This window comes from Gambusia affinis, linkage group LG06 (assembly GCF_019740435.1).
Source record: "Gambusia affinis linkage group LG06, SWU_Gaff_1.0, whole genome shotgun sequence".
Taxonomy (NCBI): Eukaryota; Metazoa; Chordata; class Actinopteri; order Cyprinodontiformes; family Poeciliidae; genus Gambusia; species Gambusia affinis.
The window spans coordinates 11719288-11733419 of NC_057873.1; the positions used below are offsets into that span (position 1 = coordinate 11719288).

The following is a 14132-nucleotide window of genomic DNA, read 5'->3' on the forward strand; positions in this document are numbered from 1 at the left end:
TGACTTCAAACAACTTTATTTTGTTAACATCTTCTCATACAGTTTACCTTTAATATGTATCTTTTTTTTTTTTTTTAGAAATGGACCGGAATTACCTTATGCAATATTAAAGTAAAGCAAAACTGAAAAAAAGATAAACATTTCGGCATCATAGTCCATGGCAGAATGTTAATTTTCCCATGACTGAGGGGAAGTACGGGGAAAAGTACAAACAGTTTACATTTTCAAAAGGTAGGAGTTGTATGAATGAGAACTTTAAGGAACTGGTGACTTTACAACATTCTAATGTAGAAACATAATTTTGTATATACAGACAAGAGGAAGAAAAAGATGGTAGGACCTGAAACTAAAGAAAAAGAGGGTTACCACAGTAACCATCAACTAACTGGTGTACTCCTCATATATCTCATGCCTCACATTTGACAACTTCAGTCATTGTTAATCATCATGAACGCACACGCCATTTACAAGAGCCAGCTTACTACAGTGAAGCACAGGGCCAAGACAATGCTCAGTAGTAAACTAGGTAGCTGTGCCTGTAGCTTTCAGCAGATATTGGGTTAGTGCTGTGTTCTTAGGCTGGTTGTTAGGATGTGTTAAACATGGAAAGACAGATCTCCTTCTCTGCTCTACAGATAAGACAGAGCTTCATGGCTTTTACATGTCTGGTCTGAATATTTTCAGTGCCTTGCAAAAGTAATCATACCCATTAAAATGTTTAACATTATATTGCATTACAACCACAAACTTTAAAAGTGGATATTTGTAGAGTTGAAAGAAAATGATATATAGCTTTTATAACATTTTCTAATCAAAAGCTACAGCCTACTGTGTGTAATTTATTCTTAGTATAAATACAGCTGTTCCACAAAATAATATCTCAATCTTCAGAAACATTTTTAGCTCTGTTCAACCCACCATCCAAAATGGAAAGAGTAAGGCACAACTGTAAACCTATTATTACATGACTGTCCATTTAAGCTGACAAGTCAGATAGAGAAAGCATTAATCAGGGAAGTAGTCAAGAGACCCATGGTTACTAGAGGAGCTACAAAGATGAACAGCAAAGGAGTGAGAACATTTTGACAGGACAGCTATTAATTATGGACACAAAAAAAACCCAAAATGACCTTAATAGAAAAATGGCAGGAAGTAAGGTATTATTACATGAAAGTCAGAAGAACTACAATTTGCAGGTTGCCTCAAGTCCCATGTGGGCACACCAAACATGGATGAAGTGTGCTCTGTTCACAGGAGGCCAAAATGTAATTTTTTCCACCATGAAAACTAATGGTGCAAACTCTTCTCCCATACAGCGAAACACAGCAGAGGTAGCATCATGCTTTGGAGATGTTTTTCTTTATCTAGGACGGTGATGCTGGATAGAGTTGATGGGTCCTCTAACCAAATTGACTGTGCCTTGGCGATTTTGCAAGAATGGGGAAAACAGTTTTAGCTGAAATAATTACTACTAGCTAGTTGAGACGTATCCCTAAAGGCTTACAGCTGTAATTGCAGATAAAGAGATGATTTTGTGTAAAGTTTTTGATCGCTTTTCACCACAAGGGTAGATGGAAAATGTTTTTTGTTTTTCAAAAAAGCAGGTTAAAGAGTGAAATGTTAGCCCCGACATATTAATTTGGATGGCAAAAGATGCTGACGTATTAGCCCAACTTCACATGCCACATGGATTATGCATAACAACAATGGCAGATTACATGTTGGTGGCAGTGCAGAACTTCATTAAAAGTTCTGCAGCAACTGCAAAACGTTCTACACTTTTTACTCACTATTTAGATGCAGAGACCAGAAGCCCAGAGGACACTTTTGGATCAACATTGTTAGACTATTTTTTAGACTCCTGTTCTCCCAACCCAGAAATGGAATTAGACCATAGAATACTTAGTAACCCTGAACAGGAGCACCTAGCTTACATACTTTAGATCAATATTAGATTCTTTTTCTTCTTTTGCTTTTTCCTTTGGTTTGTTATTTTGTTTGTATTTTCTTTTAAATCCTGTAAAGCACTTTGTATTGCCTTGTTCCTGACAATGTGCTATATAAATAAAATTACCTTTACCTTCTCAAAAGGCTCCACTTGTGTTTTGTTGTTGGCTAGTTTTTTCCCCATGTTGTGTTAACAATTAATCTTGTGTGGAGGCCTTCTGTTTATATTCCATACTCGACATGAAATATAAACATGTCGAGAAGGGAAGCACCACTTACAGGTGTGGGGGGAGTAAAAACAATGTCTGGGACTGGTCTGTATTTACGAATGTATAAAAACATTTATGAACACAGTGCCGTCTGGACAAATCTGTGTTTTTATAAATGATGATCTAGTTTAGAGTAAGTAGACATTCCTGTGTATAGGGGACTGGAGAGGTGGGTAGGCGGAATACAAATTATATGCTACATTTATCAAGATCTTTTGAAAACCAACTGTCATTTTCATTTTATACCGAAATTATTCACCACTTAAAATTCAAATGAAACACATTAGAGTTTATGGCTATAACGTGACAAAAAGTGTGTAAAAGTTCAAATGGTATGAATATATTTGCAAGGCGCTGTAAGTCAGTGCTATTTAGCTGGTTTTAACCTGCATGAATGTGCTTGGGCACCCACACTGCTGAGCTTAGCCTCATGCACTTGAACTACCTGAATGGTACAAAGATAATATATCAATCAACTTAGAATCCATTAATCAGAGTTCCCTTAAAGGTTTTGCTTTTAAGCAGAGATCATGCATACAAATGCTAAAATGAAGGCTTGAGGCAGTAAGAAGTTTTTTTTCAACACCTTGGTTGTCTGTCTTAGTCTCCTCAGCTTAACTGATGAAAAAAGCCAGGAAGCAAAACGAAAAAAAAAAAAAAAGTCTACATCTGATCATCTGCTTCATGTCAGCCATGCTCAGTTCTGCCCTTATTTTAAATAAAACGACAGTGAGATGGAGCAGGAGGATTCAACATTTCTCTCAGTTAAACTGACCTGCTAAGATCTATTCCACAATAACAAAAGTATATTGCTGTGCCTAAACTATACTGCAAAGAAATAAAACACACCAGGTATATATGCATATATATATATATATATTAAAAAAAAACAAATGAAAAAAATGTGCAAGAAGGTGAAAGCATAAAATAAGCAGAGTCCTTAACACCCCCAAGAGTCAGAAATGTGATATTGGATTTGGTGTGACCAAAACAGCACTTCAAGTAAAAGCATACTAGATTTTAATTTCAACATCACTACCACAGACAGCTGCAACCTCAGAGGCAATCACCATGGAAACACTGAAACAAGTCTTTAAACACATGGTGAAAATGACAATGATTAAATGTTTGTTTTCAGATAACCAAGAACTGGTAGTGCTGAGCTAAGCAAAGGATTGTACAATCAGTCAGCTTTACAGTAGGTCAAAGAAAATGGTAAAAAGGCAGATAATAGTGCATCAGGTTCACTGAGCCACACAGCTGCGCCCTGAACTGCACTCTATGAGTGAGTAAAGAAAGACCTAAAAGAAAAAAACATTTACTCATTAGTTCTATCATCAGTTCTGTTCATCAGAAATAAATCTTGTGACAGCTTTGGCAAAGGACTTGGTGATTTGCTGCAGTTAAATTTAATCATTTTTTGCTGGCGAATGAGAGGAGTCATGTCCTCTGGATGTTAGTTAATATTCTGTTCTCGTGCTGGAGTCCAGGCATTTGAATGAGCATTGGAAGCTAAACATAATACTGCATTCTTAAAAAAATGTCAACTCAAGAATAAGTACAACAACGACACAGAACTATCTGCTTTTAATGCACAACTTTGCCTTATTATATTCCCATCCACTGGACTGTATGCCTGCCAGTTTAAAAGACCTACAAGACTCAATAAGATGCTATCCTATAAAGAAACATCAAATTTCTCTTTTCATACAATGCACCAGCGCTAAAGTTGTTGCCTTTAAATAAATTCTTCCCTTATTTCACTATCATTTTGTCTCTCTGAAATATTTAGCATTTGAGTAAATTCAGTGGAGAAAAATACTGTTTTAAGAAATAATTATTGATAATAAAATCAACACTCTTAGAAATTCCTGCAAAATAAATGTAACGTTTTCTTAAAAGGCTTACTTTAGCATTCATAATCAGAATTTATAGAAATTTCTTAATCATGATAAATTGCTTCTTGGTTACTGGTATACAAAGTAAAAAAAAAAAAATAAAGTGGCTCAAAACCATTAAATGTTTCTACGTTTAAAGATGGATAACCCTAACCCAAAGAGTCTGGAGTTCCACGAGACACAGTAAAGTAGCACAGTGCTGCTCCTCCACAACCTTTTGCTGCACCCTGCCAATCAGCTGACTAAAGAAAGTACGAAATTACAAGACAGCACTTTTGGAAATACTTAATACGTTGAATTTAGTTGCATTCTTTTCAGCAGCAGCAGACATAGTTGCTTAACTCTTTTAAACACAAGCAAATCAATCACCTTAACATGTTTTTGGTTTTTAGTATCAAGCTATAAAACATTCTTCATAGGCAACCGCTGGAGAACTGTATCAAAGATGGGCATCTTAGAGATACCATCCTACCATGATAAACTTCAAAAACTTCTTCCATAGCCAGCCCAGTCTATCCTTGTAATCATTTTTAAGAGATTAAGTTTCACTTATCGTACTGGGAAAATGTATCGTACTGGGTTCTACAAAGTTCTACCAACATGTGCGCCATCAGTCTTGTAGTGAAAAGAAACAATTTTCTCAACATGGTACTTTTATCCGCTCTGCATAAACATACTCAGTATTATTATTTATGAAATCAGGTTGCTACAATAAATTTATTTTAAGGCAGTTTATTCATCTTTACCGGAGGTGCCAATAAATGTGGTTGGTATTGTACATAAGGTATTTTGGTTGAAGTGTGTTGTAGAAATGAATGAGATAAAGATGGAAAAAAAATAGCATGAACATCGTATATCGTCATGAATATTTCTGTACCATGTGATAGTAAAACAAACACTCTTGGAGAAAGAGAAAAACTTAAAAGTCATTCATTGGTGTCATACATATATATATTTTTTCCTCCAAATCCCCACTGTCTAGCAGAATGACCCTAAAATACCTCAGCTAAAAGTACGCACTGCAACAATGTTCTCTGAAATCCTGGTGTTACAGTGGCAGAACTTGTCTTAGAGCAATACAAAATTGAACTATGTACAGTACGCATAATTCTAACCTACGTGGGTATCTTTTTTTTTGTCAGTTCTTCTTATGCTTTTTTAATAAAGGCGGGTAGCAGCAAAGCCACTGGATGAGGACATAAAGGATGGTTTGGCTCGGAAGGATTCACTCACTGCATCCTCCTCTCTAAGATTGCCTGCCATTGTCCAAATGTTGCTGAGTGAAGAGCTGTCCTGCTAAGGCTCTGCATCTGTGTTCCAGCTGAGTCGCCTCATGTAATGGTTGAACACATTCAACACCAAAATCTCATTTAGTCAAAAAAACAAAACAAAAAATCAGATACATTAGTTTTTTCCCTTTGAGTTTCGCACTTTAGCTTAAAATATTTTTGTATATTTGGCAAATATTTTGCATGTTGCTTTTGAATGTATGAATTAAACACACAATAACATAATAGATCTTAGATGTACTCAAACGAGCGGATTGTTGGTGTCCCAATTTTTGGGATCCTTCTGCTTTTATCCCCATGAAAAATAAAGGGGGGTTGGGGGAAGAGCCAAATCAGACCCAAAAACAAGATGTTACAGACACAAAATAGTGCATACAAATTAAAAACAACATCACTAATCTTTGTAAGAGCACTGTTTGCTTGTTTTGTCCTTCATTCCACTGTTTTTATTTGTTGGTAAAATATCTTACTCCATCATAACTCATCGCTTCTCATATTATCTCTAAGCTGTACTCAAGAGTGCTCAAGAGCACGTAAGGTTTTTGTACTGTGATGCAAACAGTCTGCGGAAAGGAGGCGGCAGCGTTGGTAATAAAGTAGCGAAAAGGATGTCATTGAGTTGAGGAGCGGGAGGATGGGACAGTAGGGGGAGGAGGGCTGGGCGGTCAGGGATGGGGTCAGCGAGAAAACTGGATGATGGTATTAACACTTGAAGAAAAGGCAGGCGAAGGAGGCCAACAGGAGCCACAGTGATAGAGATGCACAAGCAGAGCCGTTGATGTCTCGACCTGTCCCAGGTCCTGCAAGAGAGGCAAAGAAGGGAGTCAACAAAAGATTAATGAAGCAAAAGGGATGTGATACTACACAAAACTGATGCTTTAGTTAGATAGAAGCAATTTCCCACTGATGATGTCACCAGGGTGTAGGAAAGAACACACTGGTTGCACTGTAGTGAAAATAAAATGTCTTTAGGACATATAAACAAAGCTTGATCATCTAGAAGAAACACTCAAATAGAAAGTGAACACGTCAGCCTGTTTCATGTGAGCCACCATTTGACACCATATATTTCATGTTGGATATATTTCGGATGATTTGACAGAGAGAAAGGTTTAACTACAAAATGAATCACAACAGACTGTTTGCTGACATCTAGTGGTTTCAGAGTGTCATTGACAGATCCATTGAATTGTACTTTTTGACCCGGGCTTCTAAAATTTCATGTTCAAAGGTCTGAATCATATTTCTAAAAACTATTGATGGGAGAAGCCATGTTATCATACTTTTTCTTTCACTAATAAAAGAAATGAGACTTCATCCATGCAGTATTTGCTACTCAAAGCTCCTCCACCCTAAGTCAGTACTCTAACTTATTTACAAATTTAAAGTTAAACTTGATTAAGTTAAACAGCTCAAGCACCAACAAAAAAGGAAAAAACAAAACAAACAATCTGAGTTTAGAGAGCTACAGGCTACTTAGATGTCAGAAGCCAGTAGCTCTCTAAAAACACAAATAAAGAAATTTTTAGATTCCACATTTAATTGGCAGTAAGACTTTATAGCATAAAGGAGATGTACACTAGTACAACAAATATTACAGTCTAAAACTAAAAGAAAAAAAGACCTGATGAAAATGTAAAGATCATACATTCATCAATGTTCAAATGGTAATCATGTAAGCTATTCATCAGTTGCAATGACTATGCCCAAAAAAAAATGGTGCACTAACATTGATATAATTTGAATTGCTCATGTTGATAATAAAGACATAGCAGTTCTGCATTTATTCCTGTTTTACTTCTCTTGATTTGAACAGACCTTTTTATGTTTCCTCTGGCATTTTGCATTTCAGCATGTTGAGCTTTCATTCACTTTGCAAAAACAAAATCACATGAAACAAATTACATTACTTAACTCACACCCTGCAGCAAGCTTAAGCTTTGGTCAAACATCATTAAGCAGCACTGCTGCAAATGCTTTGCTCTGGAAGCTGGTGAACCTGATTTAACTCTGCCTCTGCTCTACATCTCATGTTTTACTGTTTTACAGCTTCGGAAAGAGAAACATTATTTCATAAAGGGTTTAGGTAATGCTTTTTTATGCTGGTATTTATGATTGAATGTCAGTGTGCCATCTGCAGTATTTTTCAGAACTGAACCTTTCCACTTGTTATTTTCTTATAACAAATGCTGCATTTTCAAAATTACAAAAAAACAATCTGAGATGGGTGGCATACATTGGCATTTAGCTCTCTTTGGCTTGATACCGAGGCCAATGCCCTTAGGAGTTACTTAACTAGTAAAATCTAATGTTTTTCTGTCCATCATCAAAAGACAGAAAGACTATAAACACATAATGCCATAGATGCTCCTCTAAACAGGTGGGCCAATAAGAGCAATGTGCAGAAAAGCAACTGAGAGATAAATAGTAACTTTATGAAGAGATTCACAGCTCAAGTGGGAACATTTTTTGACTGGACACCAACACTCCTGTCAACGCCTCCTGCACTCCACAAATCTGGCGTTTATGGAACAGTGCCAAGAATTAAGCCATTGTTGGCACAAACCTGATTAGCAGTTTGCCACAAGTCATGTAGGGATCACAGCAAACATATGGACAAAGGTGCTCCAATCACATCAGAACAATATGCAGCTTTTGGCCAGCCAGTTCATTTCATTATGTTTCCATATCCTTTGTGAGTTTTCTAGTTTACTCTTTTGTTCTGTTCCTTGTACATTTGAATTTATATTTTCTCCTTCTCCCATTTGGTTTGAAGATATTTTCTGAGTCTTAGTTCAGCTCCCATTTTGTTAATTACTCTCTCTCTCCCGATTTCGCTGCCCTCTCTCTGCTACAGCTTTTCCATATCACCTGATAAATTCATCTCATTCCTTTGTCATTTTTCACCTCTGCCTCTTTATTTGAGTTCCCGGCTTTTTCTTGTTTCTGTGCTGTAGTTTTTGTTCCTCTGCGTGTTCCATCTCCTGTTAACTTACACGATTTCTTTTTCTATTAAACCTTCCACAGACCTTTTTCAAATGTCTTTCTGCATACTAGCCCTGCTTCAATCATACAAAAGATGACAGTATTGTAATATTGTGTGAAAAAAGGCAACAATTTATGACATAGAATCCTGGCCGTATTGTTAGCCAGTGGAGGCAATGTTTAATCATTAATCATTAATTTTCTTCTAGGCTGTTGTGATCTCCAAAAGATGATTGGAAAGTTTTTCCTAACAAAAATATGGAAAATGGGAAATAAAATATTTCTAGAAGGAGCTCATGTAATCAGACATCTATATGTATTTAGCAAAGAGAGAGGGTAAAATTAATTGTTATTCACAGTAGCAAATTTCAGACCACTTTTGCTTGAGTTTTTTTTATTTTTTCACTTGGTTAAATGCACAGGGACAGGTCCTGGTCAAATTAACCTCTAGAACCCGATGGACCCAGTGGGTCCAGCTGCCATGTGACCTCGGCTCGCTTAGGGTGTAAGAGGTTAAACACATGAGCAGACATACCTCAAACCAACATGACAGTGGACAGGTGACGATTTGGCTCTTTTTTTGTAGCAAGAGGATCTGTCCATCTTCAACTTACAAAACTGACTTTTCCATCAGACACAATTGCACTATTTTAAAACTTAGTTGCAACTGAATACACTCATAATGATGTCCTTACCTCTGGTTATGAAGACTCAGAACCTGGAGTTTGTGAACTGTTGAAATTGAAGACTTTAAATCTTTCTTAACTTTCAAATGTCACCCTCACTCTTTTGCTGTGTGTCTATATTTCCACACAAGACTGTGTTCAATGCAGAGATATATCTCTCATATATGCCAAAGGAGAAAAACTAATATGCAGAGAGGCTTTAAGTCTCTGCTTGGCTTCCAGATGTCGACTGGTAAAGCTCGTGGCAAAACTGAAAAAATCTGCAGTGAGAAAACTGTGCTGATATTTAATGACTCAGAGGGAAATAAGATGAATTGAATAGAATAACTTTAATGTCGATACGTTTCATAAGTTTTAAAGTTATAGAGGCAGTGTACCTCTAAAGAACCAATCTCATTTGGATAAACTTCTAGTTTATACAATATAAGGCCACAGACTCTGTACTCACTATAGAGGAAAACGCTGGCACTCTGAGCACCCAGACGGTTTGAGGCCACACAGGTGTAGTTCCCGTAATCTTCTTCAGTGACATTGGCAATCATGAGGATAGTGTTACCGCCAATAATCTGGATATTGATGCCTTGAGTATTAGACAGCCTGAAAAAGAGACAAACAGAAAGAGAAAGAACAATTTCAGGTGGAGAGTTATCTGCCAAATCAAGAGCATGAGAGTTAGTTAAAAATGTAGATATACATGACACATGAATTTGATGTGACCAAACAACAGCAAAGTTCAATGTTCTGCATAGAAACTTTGTGTAGCTCCTGTTGGGATGGGAGGGGCCACGCAGGGTTAGTCATTTTGAACTTTTTTTCATTAACAGATTGATACAATGCAGTAAACTTGACTTTTGTGAGGACTGCAGTACACTTCTCAGATTTATTTTTCCTTTCAACATATAAAAATGACAAAACTGCTGTTCTAAAGCTTGAGTTATGTGCAGTCAGATGTCCTTGAGAATGAAACATTCCTTCTATTCCAGTTATTTGCTAAAAAATTTCCACAACACAGTTTTGCAGCCCTGTCTGACAGGGACAGGATTCATACTTCTTTAGCTTTTTCACACTTTGTGCCATAACAACCATAAACCTCAATGTGTTTTGTAGGGATTTTATTTTAAACACATACCTTTCACATACAGAGTTTTGCATGATGGCCAAACAAGTTTTGTTTTACCAGAAGAAATTCACTATTGATCACTGATCTTTCAGAGTTACAGTGCCTAAAAAATAATCATCACTTTGAATGATTTACCCTTTACAAATCAATCACAATTAACTTTTGGCTTTTTTTTGCTTTTAAACCAAAAATAAAAAAATAAAAAGTTAATGTGAAAACTGATTTCTACACAATATTCACATTTATTATTCAACAGAGTCGGGTATCAACTAGATGAAAATATAGTTTTGTTGGACATCAGAGAGACTCTGTTTGACAGACACATAACACTCCCCTTCACCACAAACACACCATGTCCAATGTGAAGCATTGTGGTGGCAGCTCATTCTGAGCATCCAGCTGAAGCTATACAGAAATGAACGTGGATGTTCTCGAGTGGCCCGGTCAAAGACCAGACCACAATTCAATTGAGAATTTGTGGCTGGACTTCCTTTGCAGGGAAGAATGGAGTAAAACTGCAGCATTAGGATGAGTAGCATGACTGAGATCCATCCACACAGACTCCATGCTATGATCTATCTACTACAAACTGATTTGAAGGGGATACATAATTATGTGATCACTATTTGTATTTAATTGCCCTTATATTGTAGAAATCATTGTTCAATTTGATATTAGAGGGATTTTCTAGTAAATCATTTTGTTAAAAAAGCCAAATGTTGTTGATGGACCATTTGATTGATTTCAAAATTTAATAAAAGTGACAAAGGGAATGAATGGAGTGGGGTGCAATTATGCCAGACTATATTCTTGGATAATGAACTGAACAAAACTCTGTGAAATTTTCCACACTTTGAATATTGTTTTGTAAACTAACCCTGGTTAAATTTCTCCAGAACTTTCTCTTTGACCTGTTGCCTGTGATCCTTGCTCTTTGTGATGCTTTATGTTTACCAGCATTTTCTAACAAACCTCTGATGCCTTCACAGAACATGTTCATGTAGGACATGTTCACTAATTAGGCGAAGGCAATTATTCATATGAGCAAACCAAACTTTTCAGAGTTTAATTTATATTTTTTATATATGGTTTTAATTTGACAAAATGTGAAAATTAAAACCCTATACAAATGACTTTGTCAGGCAGATGTCTACTTTGAGTCCAGTTTGCAGCCAATTAAAAACTCAACATGCCTCTGGAAATGTGCTTCTGTATAAGTGTAGAACTCACTGAAAACCATTCCCTTAATTATCATACTCGTGTAAAAGTATTTTTATGAAAAGATGCACATGATACATTCTGCTTGTCCTCGAAGCCTTTCACATCTTGAACGAAGTGAAGTCCATTTCAGGCACCTCAACTTAATCCTGCTTAAGCCTGTGTAATTGGTAATCGGAATTTGAGCAGGAGAGCGAGACGTTTTTGCTGACGCATGCTGGGCTGATAGAAAGTATTAACATAAAAAGGGAAACTCACATCATAGCGCAGCATAATTCGGCACACAGGGGAGCGGGGGAACTTGATAAAGTGCTGAAGCCCTTACCATGGGGACACCTTGGGAACGGAGGCGGCGAGCGCATTTGTGTTTGAAAGTCAAAGAGAGAGCACGAAGAGAGGCCAAGTGCCCCAGCAGTGCCCCGCGCTTCATCTAAAAGCAAACCTCTCGGCTGCAAAGATAAGGCCAGAAGCAGCAGCAGCAGATATATTCTCCGGTGCTTTTTCATGAGAAGTGACTGCACTATTAAAAAGGCCTTTCTGCCCACCGAACCCAGTGAGAAAACCAGATAATACGCAGAGCTGCAGGGAGCCCAGAGCAAACAGCTGCTTTCACAAAAGATTACAATTGATGATAGTGATGCAGCAGCAAGGGGGTAGACTGACCTAAAGAGGATAAAATAACTTTCTTTTGTTGTCAGAGTGTAAGTCTTTTGTTCTTATTAGTGATGCAAAGGTTATTTATTTAAGAGCAGAAAGCTGGTGCTTTATCTTCATTTTCACTTTCAACAACCTCAGTGTTACTTCCTTTAGTGCACTTTTCTAATCTACAATCTGCACTTTTACTCAGCAATGATTTAAAATGTATCTTTATATATATATTTGTGAATGTTTGCCAGCTTCTTAATATAGAACAAGACTGGAACTTTTCATCAAAAATGATGCCAGGAATGGTGCTCATTTTTGTGTTTTTTTTGTCAGAGCAGTGCGTTTAAGAGATTGATATCTTTCTCCACAGGAAGAGGGCAGCAGAGCGCTACTGGATGTCTTTCACCATTTTACAACCTGCCTCACATAGCTGCTGTGCAACATTAAACTTCAGACCAAAAGGATTTGACCTCTCAATTTAGCGGACAGCGCGCAGCGTGAGCACCGGACTGCGGTCCTGGGCCGGTGTAGAGGAAACACTGGAGCAAATCATCAGATGGACAGATTTGATTGTGAGATGTGTAGGAGCATTGAAAGTAGGTTATCACTGCCAGGGAATGTGACAGGCCTGTTATGATTCAAGGCTGATGATAAATGTAATCAAGTGGAAAGTCCTGCTGAGAGTCATAACCCAGGGATGATTGAAAATGGTCCATGGATAGTGACAGTCATGTATGGGCTGACAAAAAAAACAAAACACAAATGTATCTGTCTGTCACATTAGCAGACAGCTCTATTTGAAAATTCTTCAAGTCAGAAGTTTGGTGTCTTACAAAAAAAGAAAAGCTTCAACCTTTTCACATTAGAATTTCTTTTCATGAATGAGAATTTAAAAAGTAATGCATGTATGGAGCCATTATCCTGATTCCCCTAAATAAAATGCAAAACCATTGTTCAAAAAAAAAAAAAAAAAGATCAGATGAAGGTCCATTCTGCAGTTTTTTCCAGGCACATCAAAGATATGGAAACAAGGTGCTCTGGTCAGTGGAGACCATAAGTATGCCTAAACACAAAATGATTTGTGTGGTGGAAAACTAACACTGCACATCATCCTGAAGAACACAATTCCCTTCATGAAACATAACAGTGGCAGCATCATGCTGAAGGGAAACTTTTTTCTAGCAAGCAAAGCTATTCAAAGCTGGTAAGAAAATGGAAGAATCTAAATGTAGAATAATTGTGGAAGAAGACACTTTATATCAGGTGGCACAAGATATGGTTAGGAGGAAATACAGACATTTGATTATTGGGTGACAAAAGTTTTTTTTTTTTTGGGTGAGGCTTTTCATATTTGTTTACAATTGTTTCTGCTGTTGGCAGAATAAACCTAGTTTGTAGATGTGGATAGATTGTGAAGACGGGCACCAAAAGTGTTTTTCCTGTAATTGTAGCAAAATTAAATGCATGCTGGACTTTTCAGATTTTTATCTGTAAAAATTTTGCAAACCCTGCATCCATCTACTTCCACTTGTGGTGATTCAGAAAATCCCAATAAAACACAGAATTTTTTTTGAATTTTAAGATAATAAAATGTGAAAGATATTAAGTGGTGCAAGTTCATAGACACGTTTCTGTGTTAATGGAGAGATTTTACCAAAAATTAATTGAAAATTCCCTCACATTTATGACAATTTGCTCTGGACCTTATCACGTTATTAAATCATCATTATGGCATCAAGTATCTATGAGTTATCACCCACAGCCTGCTGATTTAAGATGATGCTCAGCCCTCTGAGGTAAACCAATTATTTATGTGCTGTGGGCTCTCAGATTGTTGCGCTGTGGGAGACGCTGTGAAGTCATGATTCATTTCTGTTTTAGAGCACGAGCTGGGCTTTATCGCCTGAGGGGGTCCACAAATTCGTGTGAGACAGACTAAAGGTGGAGATGCACACAGACACAGATGGGTTAAGCCTCTATGCTCAGTGCTCTGCACACCAGCATTTGCTCACATGCTTGTGCCAAGCCGCTTGTTTTAAATCTAGAGAGTTTGCTTCGCCAGCTTTAAAAACTTC

The 14132-nt window shown here is 37.1% G+C and overlaps 1 protein-coding gene across 4 annotated transcripts in view; it reads right to left on the reverse strand.

Moving 5' to 3' along the window:
- The window catches only part of LOC122832292 (limbic system associated membrane protein), a 719104-nt gene continuing 704972 nt past the window's right edge, over positions 1-14132 (reverse strand). For all 4 annotated transcript variants that reach the window (XM_044118884.1, XM_044118885.1, XM_044118883.1 and 1 more), the window contains 2 exons: positions 9523-9671; positions 1-6203 (listed from right to left, as the gene is read on the reverse strand). In XM_044118884.1, the coding sequence (XP_043974819.1) occupies positions 6106-6203; positions 9523-9671 (247 nt within the window). In that variant the 3' untranslated portion in view covers positions 1-6105. The remainder of the gene's footprint in view (positions 6204-9522; positions 9672-14132) is intronic.